The 20170-nt window shown below is 37.4% G+C and overlaps 1 protein-coding gene across 2 annotated transcripts in view; it reads right to left on the bottom strand.

Moving 5' to 3' along the window:
- Positions 1-256: 256 nt before the first annotated feature.
- dennd6a (DENN domain containing 6A) overlaps positions 257-20170 on the bottom strand; it is a 32924-nt gene continuing 13010 nt past the window's right edge. Inside the window, exons 9-20 of one of the 2 annotated variants that reach the window (XM_062969873.1) lie at positions 16180-16235; positions 15289-15411; positions 14782-14877; positions 12701-12795; positions 9132-9197; positions 8977-9041; positions 7012-7101; positions 6466-6519; positions 6270-6379; positions 4872-4974; positions 4272-4346; positions 257-3128 (exon numbers count right to left, since the gene is read on the bottom strand). In XM_062969873.1, the coding sequence (XP_062825943.1) occupies positions 3054-3128; positions 4272-4346; positions 4872-4974; positions 6270-6379; positions 6466-6519; positions 7012-7101; positions 8977-9041; positions 9132-9197; positions 12701-12795; positions 14782-14877; positions 15289-15411; positions 16180-16235 (1008 nt within the window). In that variant the 3' untranslated portion in view covers positions 257-3053. The remainder of the gene's footprint in view (positions 3129-4271; positions 4347-4871; positions 4975-6269; positions 6380-6465; positions 6520-7011; positions 7102-8976; positions 9042-9131; positions 9198-12700; positions 12796-14781; positions 14878-15288; positions 15412-16179; positions 16236-20170) is intronic. The other variant, XM_003217758.4, reaches the window with a different exon arrangement.

Here is a 20170-nt window from a genome sequence, read left to right as displayed (position 1 = left end):
GTGATTCAGCTTGATGCAAAGGCACAAACAGCATCAGTGCTAGTAAGGAGGCAGATCTGATTAAAGAACTGGCATATTGATGCATGTTCTAAACAAAACAAAACTTCATCCTGTTTATTGTTTCCAAAAAGAACAAATCATGGAGGGCAGACTTGAAAAAGATAAATTTGTTTGTCAAGAAACACAAATTCCATTTCAAGAATTTCACAGTGTATGGGTCATATTACATGAGGCTTACTGAATAAATGTAAACATGTCTGTAAAAGTGAATTTATTTCCTTTAAAAAAATACATCTTGAAAATAAGCTAATGTAGCTAGTTCAAACTTACAATATAATGCTTCAGTTAATGAAGATTTAGTGACCATATTTTAAAAATGCTACTTATCAGCTGTGCAAAACTGTTACATATTAATGCAATAATGGCACTATTGCAGAAGTCAGCTTTTACACCATTTGGAATTCATGTAAGTGAATATTAAAAATACATATTCTTAAAAATACAAATGGCAGTTTATAGCTAGAATTAAGGACTCCAAATGATACAAAATATCAAACAAAGGCATTTTTATCCTGGTCCTGTTTCTGCATTCACATTCTTAACAGTGATGTACACAGTGTTGGTACCCAGTAAAACTGGTATAACATTCTTGAAATGATTCTCTCAAGTTCTATTTCCTACAGAGTTATAAAATTCTTATGTTTGTTGCAGCAGGTAGCAACAATTTATTGCCAATGAGAAATGGCTCATTATGCATATTTATAGTAAACACATTGGCTGCAATCCTTTTGGTTCCCAGTGGTAATTAATGGTTGCACTTTCCCTGGGTCACACAGCAGTGGCAGGGAAGACAGACAAAACATGCTAGTTTAAGCAGCCTTTTACTTCAATGCCTGATTTCCTTCACAAAGAAGTACTTGTAGCAGGCTACCTGCCACCTAAGCTGTAGTCCTCCTTCTTGGACTATACTTTTATTAAAGATAGGAAACATAAAATATGACATAATACTATAACACTACTTCCAAAGCTTTATAAAATTTGGCTAGGCAAAAATGTTATAGTGCTGTTCCTGTAACATCCATGGGACTGATGTCCTTTTGAATAAATTATTCATCCCAACCAGTAGGGACAGGTTATATTTGAAAAAATGTTTCTGTATGGGGTCTGCTCTTTGAGATTAATCACAAATCCACAAAACAGGAAAATAAACTTTCATATTTAACATGCAGGGGGTATACTTGGCCCAACGAAAACCATCTCACATAAGAGCAAGCTGCCCTTGAAACATTTTTTCTCCTCCCTTATACCAGAAACATGCTTTAATGCAGCTGTGTGTTCTGCACACTGTGCTCATGTTATCCTCTTCTTTGCAATTACGAGTAATAGGTGAACACTGCTTTTATTTCTACAGCATCATCAGTGCACATGGCTTGTTACATAGATTAAATGACAGACCCTTATTTTAGCACAGGAAGCAGATTTTTCTCCTTACTGTGCCAGGCCCTGGCACCACACCAAATGCCAAATGGCTACAAGTGTTTTTTTGGCAACTTGCTAGGGACCAGCAGCCAAGGGTTCATGGTCTAGCACTTTGAGTAATATTGTTCTAAAGGAATTGCAATCTTTAACAGACACAGGAAAATAAAGGAAGAGGGGGAATGGGGGCATAGTAAACATAGAAAGAATTATACAGGTATGCAAGTATAAGGATCCAAAGACTTCTCAAGAGAAGGTAACCTTTGAGGAAGCATGAGGAAAGAGTAGGAGACAGCTGTATGTAGGAATTCTACAAGGAAGTTCGTTAATTATACAGAAAATTTGAGTCAATGAATGTCTAACATTTGAACTTTAGTGCTGCAGTTTAAAATTTAGATTTACCATGATAAGGTAGGTGTAAATTTTTTTTAATGAGAAACACTCATTTAATTTGATTTTAAAGTTTTAAAAATGCCTGCATGTTGGAGTGGGAGAAGAAACTACATCTCTTCCCTCACCCCATCATTCCAAAGAAATTTCTTGCCCAACAACTAAGAGGAAACACAGATTCTTTGAAAAAGAAGAGTAGCAAGTATATTAATTACTTGATAATTTAGCTAAGCTATTTCTGTTCTAGGAAAAATGAGGCCAAATAGGGATCGGTATTGTTCACTGGACATTTAAAGCCCCCACTTCACTCAGAAATCCAAGCAGATGTGTTCAAGGGCATCTTAATACACAGCAAGTGGATGTGTTCAAGGACATCTTAACACACTGCATACCTCCACCTTCTCCTTTGTATCCATGGACCCCAGTCCCAACCACCCTCGACTAAGATAATAGTAGCTTACTGTGATATTGGACTAGCTTCCAAGCTTGGTTTTAGCCAATGGTTAGCAGCAATTATTTCCACAATTGGCATATCATACCTGACTATGGCTAGTACTCTGATCTAAGACAGCATGACAAAGAGAAGGAGGAATATAGAAGGCCCCATATCTGTGCCTCCAACAGCTAAAGTGGTTTGGCAAGTAGTTCTATAATATCAAAAAGAAGCTACTACATTAGTAGACTGGCTTTTGAGATCTTTACAGGAGGTAGTATAAAAAAAATCTCAATGGGGAGCTATTAGCAGTTGCCTTAAGTGGGATAGTCTTTAAAATTAATAGGAGTCTTGCTCCCCTGAGTTTAACAGAATTGGGCAGAGCACTACTCTGCAATATTTGCACTGTGTTGCAGACCTGCATGTAAAAGGTCACGATAAATGCAGATTTTACAATAAGAGCACTTAAGTTTTAAATACAAACATATAAACAAAATATTAAGATGAGTTTAAAGGCTGCTTTAAAATAATCATTAACATGATCTGTTTCTGTTACAGGATACTTTTTTAAATCCATTGATTCTCCAAGTGTCTCCATTATGCTTTTGAGAGGTCTGATGAAATGCATCCAGCTGCACAAAAAATCCACCTAGTCATGTTGAGCCTGTTTTGGTCAAAATGCCCTGCAAATCTTCTGGTTGAGCAAGTATAATTGAATCAATGTGCCTATGTAACTTTTCCATAGTGCCAGGATTCACTGGTAAGTTCTTTCCATCAGCCTATAACCACAGAAAAAAACCATAAGAATTTCTGGAAATTTTGAAGTCACCTGTAGACACAGATATCAAAAGGAAATGATAATTCTCAACTATCCCCGCAAATGGTATTTTTATTTAAACCTGTTATTTGGGAAAGTGACACAGAAAAGTGGCAAAGTACGAATATATGATTTGCATGCAAAAGACCTCAAGCAAAAATTCCTTACATTTCCAGACAGCAATAGGAAAGATCCATGTCTCAGAAACTGAAGGGCCACTTCCAGTCATTGCCGACCATATTGAGTTATGTGGCCTCCAAAGTCTCATTTTGTGTAATGCAGCTTACAATTTGGTGATTACAGTTGCTTAACAAAAGCGGATTTCTATTCAAAATCTTCTCAATGGAAGTGACCGCAGTTTTAAATTAAACAGGGAAAACCCCAATAACAGTATTTCCACAAGGATATTTATCTAGTAAATGTTGTGGGACCAGCTGAAAAGAAGGAAGCATAATAATTTGGATCTCCCCATAACCAAAAGAAAATCAGAAGCTAGAGGGATGGCAGCACTATGTATTGTAGGATACCAGAGGCAAGGAAGCAATAATGTCAAGACGGACAAGGTATGAACAGTTCATGATATGGATAAGACCACTTGTAGTCAAAGTCTAGTTGGGAAATATAGGTGAAAATCTCAGGACAACTACCTTCTCTTAACAGTTGTAGGAATACTGGGGGTTGTCCCTCCTGTACTTCCCTTTGTCATTCTGCTCACAGGAGCTTTTCCTTTTATCATTTGGACAGTCAAGAGGGAAAGTATTCATGGACCTGTCCTAATTCCAAAATATTTCTGCTTCTCACCCAAGAGAAGACCAAATAAGATCCAGATTAGAGATTTAAAAATTCTGGAAATAGTGAAAATAGGAAAAAAAAACCATGCTGTTTCTGCAAATTGGTCTTAAGCTTGCATCAAGTGTTTTGCGCTGCCAAAACTGGCCAATAAGCATGTATTCTAGAACAAAAAGTACATAATTTCAAAGTGTTTGTTCAGAAGATAAGCAAAGCAGTTGAGGAATCAATCAATCTTAGTTTGTGCACCATCAGGGAACACACCAAATTTGGTGATTCTGATCAAGCATGTGAACTTGCATGGACTAAGGACAGAGAAACAGACAAACACTTTAAATTCTGATATAGATATATATAACCACCTACCAATTTATCCTTTAATTTTAAGACTAGATCCACTGTTTCCACCTCAGTGTGCTTCTGACTCCAGAAAAGCAGGTCCTATGTATCAAAAGGCAAAATAATTTACTTTTAAGAAACATTTAGAAACATATTTCACTTAAGGCAAAACACAAAAATATTTCAATTACATCTTCATTGAGATTATCTAAACTGCTTGTTGTCTTAACTGGTCTTCTGCAAATCACCACATTTTATTAAAGTAGCCATTCGTTTATTTACCTGTGCTATTTATTTAATATTTTTCAGACTAATGTATCTCAGGGTGGTTCATAGTTGTAGTTAAAATGCACACAATAAATTTTTTTTGAAAAGTATTAACACAATACAACAGAGAACAAATTTAAAGTCATGAATGTTTAAAATATTTACAATATAAACTCAGAAATGCCTGAAATGTTTTAACTATCATCACTTGATATTTCCATTTTATACAGACATTTTTATTGTAGGAATCATCTTTCATTACTCAAATTAAATTGCACTTTAAAAATACAGTATGTTTTGTATTTTAAAACCCACAGAGAGCACAGAAGAAATTGCTTAAGGCAAAGCCACTTTTCTAACCTCGTTGCACAATGCTTCTAAATGCAGTGCCTCCAGTTTCTGCGTCATTTCTTTCCGCCGTGTTCTGAACCATCCATCAAAGTTGGAAGATTTCAAAAAATGGCTATATGACAAAAAGGGAAAATAAATTTATTAGATTTAGTTCTAGAATCAGTAATTCTCTGAACTTAAAACTAAACCTAACCAACCAGCATGTTGGAAAGCCTGAACAACTCTCCACAAAAATAACCATCTGTTATTTTTACCAACATACCAATTATCTTCCATAACAATGGCTTATTTTACAATCAACTATTATTGACAAATATGTTGAGTTTGTTACTTTCACAGCTAAATTGCTCCTCCTACCATATCGATATGGATATTGCTTTTAACACCGTTGTATTGCTTTTGCATAATGTGTTTTATTGGCTTTCATTATGATTTATTTTTATGGTGATTAAATGTTTATACTGTTTGTTTTGTTTTAATTTATTGTTTATTATTTTATGTTGCAAGCTGCCGTGAGTCCCCATGGGGAGTTGGGGCTGGATATAAATTAAGTTTGATTGATTGATGTACAAAATGGATGAATATGCACCAAAATATGTAGCTGATGTTTCTAGTTTCTTTGCTAAGCCACTTATAAATCCTGTTTCCACAGTGTGCACTGGCATACAGTTAATATATTTATATAAATTAAGATATTATATATTAATCAAGAAAAGCTCTATAAATTCAAAATGTGGGTTAACCAAATGTATAAATCCCTATGAGCTAGAAGAGACGTAACTACAACATTATTTTATGTTGGAACACAACCACGTTCTCCTCACATTTGTAGTCCTCATCAAGGAAGTAGTTAGGCAGATGAGTCAGCTGGCAGAGAAAGTTCCTTCCCCACTGCTCTCTTTGTCTACCTGTCACTCTATTATCTCCCCCCATTTCACCTATTTGTTAGACTGATACTTCTCAGGGACATGGCTCTTCTTATTCTAAGTATATGGCAAAAACCCCTGAATCCTCTATTTTGTTCTTCTCCTGTGAGCCTAGAGAGAGACAAGATGTCTCCACAGAAAGATAGTTACATAATTAGGCCGTGACTTTCCTATATAGAAATGTAGTTCTCTGAATAGTCTTTTATAACTTTTAAAGTTTATCTCTGCTTCTGCAATTGCTGAAGCTCATTCGCTGCACTATTGGCACTAGAGGTCTCTGAGCTGCTAAACTGCTGCTACTGCTGTTGTTGCTGCTTGACATTTTAAATGTTTTTCCTATTTGAAATTATGCCAACATTTTGGATAATTCAGTTAGTATTAGAGGCAAGGCTTTTCTCAAAATTGTTGCTTAAGCTTTAGCAAAAACTATTTCGATTTAGCTAAGGCTATGTTTATTTATATTTCAACATAACAAAGTTACCGGTACAGTCCTATCCAATCTCCTTTTAATTTAGAGGTAAGTTGAGGCCCTGTTTTCTCAAGTGTTTTCATAAATTCATCTTGGTTGAATGGTTTCAACTGTGGTGGACTCTACAAGGGAAACACAGCAGTAAGTAAACAGAGCACAAGACTGTAGCTGTTGACAGAATTAATGTTCAGTTTGAAAATATTTTCACCTTCCAAGGTGATATGCTCTTTTGTAGAGGCATCAAACTTGCTACATATCGTTCCTGGGGAAAAAAGAGAGAAACAAATGAAGTGCAAAAAAATGCTTACATTTTCATCTCTGATCTGACTAATCCAAAGTTATATTCCCTTTTGGTTCAAAGTATCTAAAAATAAATGGGAGGAGAGTGACCCCATCCAGCACAGGCTGCATTCCTGTTCCCTGATCTGCCTTCCATCTAACCAGGAGCCCCTCTGTCTTGTCTGGATTAAGCTTCAATTTGTTTGCCCTCATCCAGTCCATTACTGATGACAGACACTGGTTTAGGGTCAGGACAGCTTCCTTGGTTTCAGGTGGAAAGGAGTAGTCGAGTTGAGTATCATCCACATATAAGTGGTATAGTATTTCAAAACTACAGATGACCTCTCCCAGTGGTATACGCTAAACAGCATGGAGGACAAAACGGAGTCCTGAAAGACCCTATAGGCCAATGGCCAGGGATCTGAAGAGGAGTCCCCCAGCAAAACCTTCTTCAGAAAATTTCACAGAAGCTTACTAGTGGAATAATGAAGCTTTGAGTCAGTTCCAAGAAATGACGTCGAAGGATTATGCTTTGGGCTTCTGCAGGACGCTTTTGGTGTACTCCCTAAAAAAAAAAATCAAGGACAATGATTAACCAAGTTTGCTGAAGATGTTGAACAAACTATAACCCATCTATAAATACACCTCCTATGCACTTTACATCTGTGTGCATTGGGCACATTTATATGTATCAGGCAACCTCATTTTGACTGGTTATTTAAAACAAAACTGGGCAACTGCGGCAAGTCCAAGAAGCATTTTTTACTCAACCAGGAAGTGACTGAAAGTGGGGAAAAGGCCACTTTGGCCTAAAACATCTCAAACCCCCCTGAAAATGTGGCTAAATTGTTTCCCCCAGCTCTTATAAGTTGGGGGGGGGGAGACAACTCCTGTGACAACATTTTGATTGCAAAACCCCCCCGAAGAGTATGGGGCCTGAAGCCTACCCCTGATTAAAAGCCAAGAACTAACAATGAAAACTAAAAATACATAAAACTTAACAGAAGGATCTGGACAGTCAATAGTTGCCAGACAATAAAAACGGAAGCCATTAGCTTGTGTTTAATTGTCGCACTTCGCCATAACAAAAGTGTACGGCTTAATACTTAATCTGAGCACACCACGATTACCACAAGAGAAAGAAATATCAATGCTATAAATCCTATCATTTAAAGTAATTTTAATATATTTTTATTGAGGTTTTAGGTAAAATATACAGTGATAATGTGGGAACATATACGTTTATAAGAGAGAAGAATGAAAAAGATAGTAAAAAAGGCACATACCCCCATATGTGGTGGTCCTATGACGAAACAATGGAATTTTGGAAAATGATACATAAAGTCAAAAAATATTGGGAGTTAACTATATAATGAGGCCTGAAATATACCTACTGGGAATATATAAAGAGGAATTTATTATTGTTGTAAACAAAGAAAAATTACTTATCTACTTAGTGACAGCAGCCAGAATGGTTTTTGCAAAGGAATGGAAAACAGAAAATCTACGAACTAAAGAGTTATGGCTAAATAAAGTAATGGAAATAAAGGATATGGACAAGTTAACTTATCTACTAAAGAAGAATCATGTCAAAGGTCTACAAATGACGGACTGGTCATCATTTGAGAAGTACATTAAAGAGTCATACTAAATTTAGGACTTTGAAACAAATTACTTGATTTATCAAAAGGGAAAGATGGATTATAATAAAATGTCTCAATATGGACCCAAGGAAAAGAAGAACGGAAGTCAAAACTTTTATTTTTTATTATTATTCTTTTTCTCATTTAAAGGAATTTTAATATTACTTTTACTTTTACCAATATTGACCTGCAACCAGATTGTTAACTGGAGTTGGTTACAAGAACCACACAACCCCCTTGTGACAATAGCTTTTTTTAGTGACCAGTTTGTATCTGGTATAATTCTAATCCTTTTATGGCTCTGGTCCAGGCTATTTGGCAGATTGTACCTCCCTGTATGTATATCCAAGCTCTGAGATCATCAGGAGAAATTCTTATCTTAGTCCCACTACCATTATAAGCATGCCTTGTGGGAACACAAGTAGCAGCCCTCTAAGTGGCCGCCCCAGGGTTCTGGGTCTCCCTTCTCAGGGAGGCCAGAATGGCCTCTTCTTGGTTTGACTTCTGGCAGCAGGCTAAAACCTTTGCATTCAGACAGGCTTCTAAACCAGAAACAAAACCACCTCTTGAGTATTCTCTGTCTAAGAAACCCATGTAAAAATCAAGCAATGAGCAACATGAAGTCATACATACACACACTGCATGTAGTTGTTTGCCATCACATTTCAACAGGAAACCACAATCACAATTTTTTGAAAGACTGAGGACATTGGGAAGGGTTTGCACAAAGGACTTTGGAATTATCCACCACTTTGTCTTCCCATTCAACTAATGCTTCAACAACTAGGCTGAAATACCTTTTGTAACTGTTTTATGATGTCTTCATCTTTGTTCAAGTATGGCTTATAAGATGTATAGACACCTAGGAGGGAAAAAATACACATATGTTTTTCCCCCCTGATTTTCCTCACAAAACTATAAGTTGTAGATCAAAAATACTGAAACTTGTTACCAGGTTTAGAATCCAGTGTCTTTAGATTCTTCAGTTTTTTCACTTTCACCTGTTTGGGGACTTCACCTGCCAAAATAAAGATCATCTGAGTATGCCTTGTTAGGTTCAGACTTTTCAGTAGCACACACTACTAAAAGTATGAGCTGTATGTGGTTTTATGCACAGATGGAGGCTTTGACAGTGGTTTACTTCTGACATCAGAATCTCATGTGACCCCAAAAGTCTCAATATTGTCAGGGACCACAAGACAGTCCTACTGGTGGCTTCCATGTCCCTGAAGAGGAATTTCAGTCTGGGTTTTACTCTGAACTTTTAAAGGACGCTATCCAACATGCTGAACATGTTTTAGTGACTAGGGTTCAGCACTTTGGACAGCTCCCTTACGCAGAACAACAACATCCAAAGCAGACTCCCAGGCTGGTTGATAAGGTCATTACCTGTCACCATTAGGCTTTTTTTTCTTCTTTAACATGGGCTAAAATATACCAGTAATCATTTAACAGCAGTTCAAAATTCTGCTTGGCACCCATGCCATGGCAAATATTCTGGCAAAAGTAAACAACAGAACTAATCTCTCTATCTCTCTGCTCTGGAACTGGAAATGGGATGGTGAAAGACTTCTACAGTTGTGCCAAGTTTTGGAGGACACAATGCAACAAATCTCAAGATCCCTACCCTCTATATCCCCCTCCAGCCTCTGAGATGATGGCTAGATTGTGTTGTTTCTGGAACTCAGATCTCCTCTACTGCTCAGTACCAAACCATGTCCTAGCCTTTGCCTTCAGCTCAAGAGGTAAAAGTTAGTCATTAGAGCAATGGGTGACAGAGGCAGTCCAAATATTGTCAGGTTTAGAGTTTGGGAGGATAATTTTTCTGTATTTTCATTGTGTTTGGAAACCTAATAGAATTATGGGATTCTTTCTTCCCTATTAAAGCTTTCAATTTGAGGCTGGTGAAGGATAACAATCACTTTCCCCCCAGTGACAGCTGGCTGGGAAGGGAGGGGTATGTGGAAATATCACAAAATCAAGGAGCAACAACCCAATCTTTTGCATACCAATTTAAGGGAAAATCCTAGAAGTGAACTCAGTGGGACTTTCCCCTCAGGTAAACTAGCATACAAACCCCTTTGTATCAAAGCCTACAGATTTCATTTAAATCTATTAAATTCAGATACAATTGGCCCTCTATATTTGCTCATTTATTTTTTGCAAATTCCATTACTGGCAGATTTGACTAATATTGTTTCTCTAATTCCTCCTGTGGGGCTCTTATGATCAATCTTCTCTGGAGAACATAGAAATTCCTAGAGAGCTGCTCTCCCAGCTAAAAAAGAGTTTTTTTATTTGCAATCTATCTGCTTTTGCTAGACCCCTAACCCTCACAAAACTGTAAGACCTAGATAAACAGAGAGCCAAATATTGTGTCAGTTCAATTCAATTCAAAAGCAAAGTCCTTTGCCACTTTATATGCAAATGATGGAAAGTTAATTTTTAATAAATATCTAAAGCAATGGTAAACAGCAATTAACTGTTTTCATATTAATCTTGGAAAAGACAGTATTTACTGTAATCTAAAACACACAAAACCTAAAAAAGCAAATACATTTTACAGCTTCTATTTGTTAGCTTTGGAGAATTCAACCTTGCATAACTGTTCTTTACTTTTATTCACCAGGGCAATGTATTAACTTCCTCTAATAAATGTGGCTTCTCCATGGCGTAGAAACGCAAGTATGGCAAACTGGGCTAAGCTGCCCTTGCCATTAAAGACTATTGTGACACACATTCCTTCTTTCTCTGGGGCAGGGGCACATGCCTTGTGTCTATGAATACACCAGTCTAATCCATGATTATCTCCAAGTGAAGGAATCTGTGGCAGCTTGGTTATGAAAAACTTCTGCCTGAGGACCTTGGAGAGCTTCTCATTGACCATGTTGGCCATCAGCCTTTCCCTGACCATGCAGTTTTTGGATGATGGAGATTGCTCTTGAATACATCTAAATGTTATTAAGGTGAGGAGGACCACTAGCACAGGCTATACTTGGCCAAAAGGCCCAATGCTCTCAGGCAACACAGGGCAGCCCCCTATGTAGGTGCCAGGAAATAATAATAACACTTAGTCGACTGCTTTCCTTGTTTGTTCTGCTACAATAGGATAGTAAAGGGAAAGAACACTAGGGAAAAAGCAACACGATTCTATTTCCTGCTGGGAAATAGAAGGTAGTTCTATCACAGTACAGAATTAAACCTTCAGAGAGAGAATGCTTTGATTACCACTTTCCTTTCCCTACTTTCCCACACATGCAGTCTTGAGATGGAGAATCCGATGTCCCTCAGCTGATGGCAGCAGCGACAAACCCAACAAGGGCCAAAACTCAATAGAGAACATTCACTGAGAAGCAGTTCTGCCAGTCAAATGATAGGGGTGGGAGACATAGAGCCCCTGTGTGCTCTCAAAATGACATCTCCCCTTCAGCGTTCCATAATACCAAAAATGCAGCTCTGCAGATTTTTCCAGCTCCCTGCAGTAGATAGCAAGGGTGCACAGAGTTGTATGGAAAGGAAGAATCCCTCCCTCCTGGTTCTAGCTAAGATTCAGTTATGCCAAGAAATGAACAAGGAGGAAATTGCAAGTCCTGGAGAGTGAGGAAGAGGTGAAGACAGGTCTAGGAAGCTTGGTACTCATCAGATTCCTGCTTTGCCTTGTTATCTCTAACCCTTTGCATTGGTATCTGAAACTGAATACACCTTACATAAATCCATTTTACATTACAAAATCAGACTGGGGTAAGGCTGTAACTTCTATATCAGATGTCACTGCTTATATATATTACATTCTACCATTTTCATTTTAACATACCATTCAGCTTTGATTGCACACTAACAAACTGATCATTTAGTCTGACCCACTACTTCAGCTTCAATCTTAGTTCTATTTTTGAAGATTTCCATCTGTAAATTGATTCAGGTCAAACAGTAATATGAAGCCAAGCTACCTGTTTTCCATGCCTAAATCCAAAATCATTTTGGGATATTATGTTGTTAGAAATTATTTATGGAGATGGTCATTTTTTCTCACACCTCGGTAAGGAGGTATATTGACTACTGGATTACATAAGCAGTTCCTCCTTTACCCGCAGTGAAATGAAACAATTTGGATGCTGTTGTTAAGCTGGTTCGTCATACAGACAGAAATCTGCTGCACCTGCAAAGGAATAGCTACCAAAACAGCAACTGCAAAGGCCCAGGACAGCCATCAGAAATACCCGGATAGAGCTTTATATTCTGATGGCATATTGGCCTGACTCTGTTTTAACTCCAGCATAATTTTGTTTATTTTGTAATAGAATGTCACTAAATTGTAGTACAGTGTGTATCTGCTGGGGGTTGGTTACAGACCAGGGCTAGGGCATGATTAGACTAGAGAGGGCTGGGCATAGACCTGTTTGCTTTTTTGGAAAAGGAAATGGAATATTTTCAAGATGTGGATTGTGGATGCAGAATCCATTGATGCTGAGGGCCAACTGTATTTTGTACACTTCAAAACAAACTGCTTAAAGATCTCACCTGATAGTTTAATGTCTCCTATTCGGATGATGTGTGGCCAGTGCTGCAGTGTTTTAGCGAAAAATGGATTTGTCACTCCTAGTATGACAGAAGGCCTGAAATGTAGAAGATTTTCAATGAAATCAATAAGCTTCTCACATATTCCAAAGTATAAAGTTTAAGAAGAGCAACTATGTTATTCTCTTGCAGCCCAAATATCAAAAGGATTGTGATTCAGTAAAGGAGGAGTGTTTTTTTTAGAGTGGGGTTGAAAAAATGGTCTTCTTCCATTTCAGTGAGTGTAATTTTGCTCAAGGAATATACAAGACTGAACCCTGTTGTTGGGCCAACACCAGAGCTGTGTAGTCTGCTACCTGCCCGCTAGTCTCAAGCTACCAAAGAGAGTACAGCTGGCCCTCCACTTTCACAGGGCTTAGCAGCACAAGACCTCCACAAAAGCAGAAGAACTATGAGTGACTTCAAACCCTCTCCCCACCATATTTAACACTGAAGCTCCAAAATACTGACAGTGTCATTTAGAAATACTCACTGAGCCACAAGTCCTTCAAATATTTGTTTGTATCCTACCATCAGTCTATTCCTGACAACCAATACTTTTTATTTCTAAACATTAAAGAGCACTGAGATGCAAGTGCTCACATACATAACTGCAGTATTCCTCAATCTAATACACAGAGGTTTTAAATGACAACTCCTAACATTCCTGACTATTCGCACTGCTAGCAGCAGGCTGGTAGGAATTTAACTCCAATACATCTAATATACATCTGGCTGGAAAAGATTGTACTATTTTAAATTTTAAATTATTGTAGACAGCCCAATGAAGCTCATGTTAGCCTTACTTGTCAGGTTACTCTAGGACAAAATAAATATATAAATATTGTAGCAACAGATGAAGGTTGTTTGTAAAAACCCTCAATACAAAATAACTATTGCTTTAAGCTCTATAAGTTGGGAGATAATAAGGTTAAAACAAGACATCAGCTGTTTTCTATTTCCCATGTTTCATGTAGGAAATTCAATTAAAATAGTTACTTAGCAGTTAATTAGTACATAGCTTCAAAGATGAAGAACAAAGTTATCTTTTAAGATTTCAAAATAGATTTCACTTGTCTATATTTAATGCTTTTAAAGCTGGTCTCATCTACACAATTGCTTCAGCAGGAAATCCCATTGCCCAAAGAGAGTTATCTCTGAGCACAATGTGCTAATAATTTGAAAGATTTTCTATTCCTGGTTTGAAAGTGTTATTTCCTGTTTAATTGTGTGGTATTTACTTTGAAAGTAGTTGTTATACTCCAAAAACTTTGTTTTTGTGGCTGCCACAAACTATGTTGAATTGGGCGAGACTCTATGAGATATTCATTAAAAACTACAACAAAATGTGCTGCAGGAATAGCCCAATGCTATTCAGTATTTTTATCAATGACTTGAATGACAGAATAAAAGGACTTGCTTATCAAAATTTGTGAAAGAGACCAAATTAGGACGGATAGCTAATACTCCAGAGGACAAGATCAGAATCCAAAATGACTTTAACAGGTTAGACAGCTGGGTTGAAATGAATAAAATGAATTTCAACAGGGAGAAATGTATGGTACTATACTTTGGCAATAAAATAAAAATGAAATGAATAGATATAGGATGGGTGGCACCTGGCTTGGAAACAGTCCATGTGAAAGAAATCTTGGGAGTCTTAGTAGACCACAAGCTGAACATGAGTCAACAGTGTAATGAGGCAGCTAAAAAGGCCAATGTGATTCTAGGCTGCATCAATAGAAGTACAATGTTGAGATTGAGGGAAGTTGCTAATGGTAAAACCTGTCTGTCAGTGGAACATGCTGCTTCCGAGTGTGAAGGAGTTTCCTTCTCTTGAGGTTTTTAAGGAGGCTGAATGGCCAACTGTCAGGGGTGCTTTGATTGGACGTTCCTGTATGATTCTATTACTCTCCGAACAAATTTTGCTAGCAAAGACTCACAATCAATTTGCTATAGAGTCAACCATAAATTGGTAACAACTTGAAAGCACACAAAAGAACTGCTCTGGATAACATTTTATAACTGGAATGCATATTACTTACGGAGTCTGCGTACGAGTGGTGTATTCTTTGAATTCACTGTCGTGTATTGTAAAATAAGGTCTAAAATCACTGTAGTACTTCAATGGTGAGATACAACTGCAAAAACAAACACATATAAGGTGTGATTTAAGAGCACATGTGACATTTTTTATATTCTATTTAATCTAAGTAAATTCTAGTTATCTCAACCAACTGTCAAAACTGTTGCTGCTGAACAATTAGTTTTATTACTCTCATTCTCAAGTACCATGAAAAGGAACTTCCATGAAAAAGGAAATCACTGATGTCTCAATCAATGAATTTATTGTACAAATTTATCAATAACCCTCCCTCCAGAACACAATACTCCTACCAACACCTGGCTTATCTGATTGTTTTTCTTCACTTTGTGAGGTTGTGTTTTTTAAGCAAATGACAAGAGATTATGGATTCTGCTAGAACCGTCATACTTTGTGACTCACAGTGAGATCACAGTCATGCAGTTTTAAAATCCCTCCGTTTGTTTACCTGACAAGTGCCAACACAGTTTCGGAGGACTCTGATGGAGAGGGTGCCATGACAACAAGCGGTTCCCCTAACAACACGAGTTCCCACAGCATCTGGATGTGGAAGAATACGGGCAGGAAACATCTGAAATGGATTTACAAGCACAGTATTTTAAACAAAATTCTTGCCTGGTACAAGTAAAGAAAAGTGAATAAAAAGAAAACATGTAACTGAGAATGTGACCTTGAGTCATATCATCTTATGAATCTAAGATGCAAGATCATTGAGCCTTCTTGAAAGGGACAAATATAGGGATAGCGAAGTTGTGGAGATAAAATATCAGCAGAACTGTAAGCAGAGACACACAATGACCAGCTCCAGCTTTAGTCAGGTCACAAAAAGGCAGTGGCCAAAGACAGAATTATTTAATTGTGCTGAAACTACTACAAGGAAATACCATCTGGGATGACTCAGGGGTTATGAACTAGAAGCAAGCAGTGGAGAAACACCCTGTAGCCTTCACATTCTTTCTCCTTGCACTCTATCTAGAATCTCTCTGCAAGATAACAATATGTTCCACATTGAGGCAGCAATGGAGAAGTTTTAAAGGTGATTCTTTTCCAATTAGTTGCTCAAGCCTGCTTTGAACTGCCTCTTAGGCATCTTTTTGCCTTCTTATATCACTAAGCCCCTCTTCCTGAGTAACAATAATAATTCTTATAATTCTACTATGAACATACACCATCCTGTAACTTTCACAGAAGCAATGGGTTGCCAACAAAGATGTCTCTCATGCTGAACCTGTTTGCTAGTATATAAATGTAAGCCTTTCACTTCGACAGTTCTCTTGAATGGGATGCATCAGCAACATGACTTAAGAATATTAAGCCACTATATCTTTCATGTTTTTACCTGAAGAGATCCACTTCATGAACAGTAGGTAAAGAAATGGAGATTTGTGTATCTTCCTAAAAAGACAAAAGAATTTGATCAGAGTACCGTCGGACAGTGGAAAAAGGCTGCCTGTACCAGAAGTGGAAAGATGGTAGAATGGGATCTGCTGATATATCTCTGATCACTCTGTAGTAGATTACTAAAGATTTCAACTGCTTAACAACAACAGCAAGAAAATAGGTATTTCTCTCACAAAGATATATTACTGAACTGAAACAAGTCTAGATAACCAGGGGTGGTTTCTTACATGGGTAAACTTTTTGTATGGAAGGAACTATGATCTCAACACAGTTCTGGTCCTCAAAACCACTTTCTGGGCTTAAGGCTCTTTAATTTAAAGCATGCATATCTTACACCAGGGTGTAAAGGTAAAGGATTCCCCTTGGCATTAAGTCAAGTTGAGTCCGACTCTGGGGGGGTGATGCTCATCTCCATTTCTAAGTCGAGGAGCCGGTGTTGTTCATAGATGCCTCATAGGTCATGTGGCCAGCATGACTGCATGGAGTGCCGTTACCTTCCCGCTGAAGTGGTACCTATCGATCTACTCACATCTGCATGTTTTCAAACTGCTAGGTTGGCAGCTGGGGCTAACAATGGGAGCTCATCCTGTCTCAAGGATTTGAACCACCGACCTTCCGGTCAGCAAGTTCTGCAGCTTCGCAGTTTAACCCGCTGCACCACCACATCAGGATGCAGCTGGTAAATATGAAGATTTTGGTGGGGGTTTTGTTATATAAAAAGGAGCATCTCACAAATCCAAAGTTTGTCCCCTCTGACTCCAGCATGCAGTGTTGCAGCAGTTCCTAATCTTTTCTTTATTATGGATCTAGTCTAAATAATTTGTGTTGCTGCAAACCACCAAGACTTAACGCAAGATTTAAAATGCAAAAATGTAGCAAATCTATCTATCTATCTATATATAAAAATAAAAAAGGATAAAAAAATTTCGGCCTAGGACAAAACAACAAAACTGCACATCCCAGAAACACTAAACTTGGCAACAAACCCCCTCATCCATGCCTTTACGTTCATACAACAAAAAGAAAAGAAAAATAAAGTCCTAATTAGAGGGAGATGAATAATTGTTTTTATCAATTGCTGCCAGTTAGAAGGTGAAACTCTGCCCACTTGGTCTCCTAGCAACCTACTCAGCCCAGGGGACAGGCACAGTTAGGCCTCAGGCCTCTTCCACACTGCCTATAAGATACAGATTATCTGATTTTAACTGGATTATATGGCAGTGTAGACTCAAGGCCCTTCCACACAGCTATATTACCCGTTTATAATTTTACTAGCTGTGCCCGGCCACGCGCTGCTGTGGCATTGTCTGGTAGTGTTGGGGAAACTTGTTGAGGTAGTAGTGGTATTGAATGTCTGTTCTATGGTTGTCTTTATGTTTAGTATGCATTTGGTTGTTTGTGTACTGTGAAAGTGGTGAGGATAGAGGGGGTGTATGTCCCTGTGTAGTATTGTATAGTATTTATACGTTGTCCATGTGTTGTGAATGCTTGGATTGGGTCCTGCTGCATAGTAGAAAGGGTTGGGCTGGAGGGCACTTAGGGGTCTCTCCAAACTCTTGGATTCTATGCATCTATTATTATTATCATCATCATCATCATCATCTTCATCATCATTATTATGTAGAGGCTGGATGGCCATCTGTCAGGAGTGCTTGGATTGTGTCCTCCTGCATGGCAGAAGGAAGTTGATCTGGATGATCCTTACGGGTCACTCCAAACCTTAGGATTGTATGATGATATTATTATTATTATTATTATTATTATTAGTAGTAGTAGTAGTAGTAGTAGTAGTATTGAGAGGCTGGGTGGCCATCTGTTGGGAGTGCTTGGATTGTGTCCTGCATGGCAGAATTGGGTTGGACTGGATGGCCTTTAGGGGTGTCTCCTAACTGTCTGATGCTATGATTCGATGTGTATTATTATTGTGCAGATATTGGATGGCCATCTGTCAGGAGTGGTTGGATTGTGTCCTCCTACATGATATAAGGAAGTTGAACTGGATGATCCTTGGGGTATCTGCTAACCTTAGGATTGTATGATATTCTTCTTATTATTATTATTATAAGAAGCTCATTTCAGATCATCCTCACATTATTGGTCTTTGTAAAATCGCCTCTAGAGAAGGAGAAATACTAAAATGCATACTCCTATTACAATTTGGAATGATTCCTTAAAAATTAATAATAACAAAACATGAACACTGAACCTTGGGCTCATATTATTAGTTTATTTTAATTAATTAATCAATGAGAAGACTGGTACTGCATTTGAGCTGAAACTATTCTGAGTTTTGACTACCTTTTTGAACTGGTTACTATGCCTATTGTTAAGTACAGAACCCATTTGAAAAATGTAGTCAAAGTATGTCATTACAGAAGGCATGAATATTTTGACAACCGTCTTCGATAGTTCCAGAAATCTTGTAAATAAGCCCAAAATTAGGAAGGAATTGTTCCTTGAACTGCAACTTCAGTGCACCATTCACAGATATTTCCATGAGCTTATCAAGCTCTGCTACTATGAGCCACTCTTGTTCATAAACATTAACAGAAAATGTTATCTCAAATCAAGATTTTGCTTATATTAGGATCAGAAAAACAACCACATAAACTATGCTGCAAATCTTTCAAATGTCGTGTGATAAGCAATATGTCCTTCTGACAACTCTTTGTCAATGGAATCAAGAAAATTAGTTAGAGGTTTGGTTCAATAGGCAGTGATGACAGAATTCCTACTTTTTATCACTGCTTCAAGCTTGTCTTCAACTTAAAAACTTTAACTTTTTCTCCTTGAAAATTTAAGTTCAGGATATTTAAATGGGTGAAGATATCTGACATGTATGTTAATTTTACTAGCCAGGAAAAATCTGTGTAACTGCTGAGGTAAAACTTGCTGATCTATGAAGAATAATCTTATCTCATCTCTAAAATTCCTCCAAATGAGACAAAGCTTTTATTTCTGAAAAAGCAAATGATGTTCATTGGGCATAACTTTCCAAAGCTACTACAAAAATCTTAAATTCAGCAATTTGCTTTTTATAAAATTGACAATTCTAATAGATTCATTTAAGGTTTTAGTTTTCCTGATATTTTCTAAGTAACAGGAGCTTCCCTATCTATGTAGCAATAGTACCAAGTAATTGATAGTATGATTACCTTAATCCATGCTACATAAGCTTTCCAGAGATAGCTCATGCCCTATCAGCACTAATTCCAATGTATTTCTACAAATCCATGTCACGAGATATTATAAACATGTTTAAGCTGCTAAACTACTTCTTTAGCTGTAGTGAAATTAACACTAAGTCTTCAAAAAGATGTCTCTGGTGCTCACATTTAATATGGCACAATAAAGTCACTTTGCTTGTTATGTCTGTGAGTTCATCTGTTTCCAGGGCAAAATGGGGGGGGGGGGGGGGGGGCACACTGCATTTTAGTTCTTACAACCAGCTGCAGTCCTTTTACCAGTTTCTTGCTTTCCTGAAGTGCCTGCTTCTTACTTTTGAAAAAAAACCAATGCTTTTTATGGTATGTTTTGTATGTTTAGGATCGAGATGTCATCACAATTTTGATGGTTTTATGGTCTCATCAGACAACAAATTTATAACAACTATGGTTGTTGCTTGTATTCTGGCCTCTCTTCATTCAGCGAATTGACAAATATTCCTTGCTATAAAGTGGCACTTTTAAAGATGACTGGAAGAAGCTTCATTTGTGAACATAGTGAACTTTCAGTAAGAAGATCAGAACTGTTATATTTCAAATTCAGTGAGTAATCCATCCTAAGGCAGCTAAATGTAGTTATAAAATTCACCATGATAAAAAGTCACTTTACTTCACAAGTGGCAAGTAAACAGTAAATGTTTATTCGCAGAAATTGAAGAAGTATAATCATTTTCAATAATTACAGTTATTATTCCTAAGTCCATC

The sequence above is a fragment of the Anolis carolinensis genome, chromosome 2 (assembly GCF_035594765.1).
Source record: "Anolis carolinensis isolate JA03-04 chromosome 2, rAnoCar3.1.pri, whole genome shotgun sequence".
In the NCBI taxonomy this organism is placed as follows: Eukaryota; Metazoa; Chordata; class Lepidosauria; order Squamata; family Dactyloidae; genus Anolis; species Anolis carolinensis.
The sequence above is the reverse complement of the archived record's forward strand: the minus strand, read 5'-3'. Positions and strand labels throughout refer to the sequence as shown.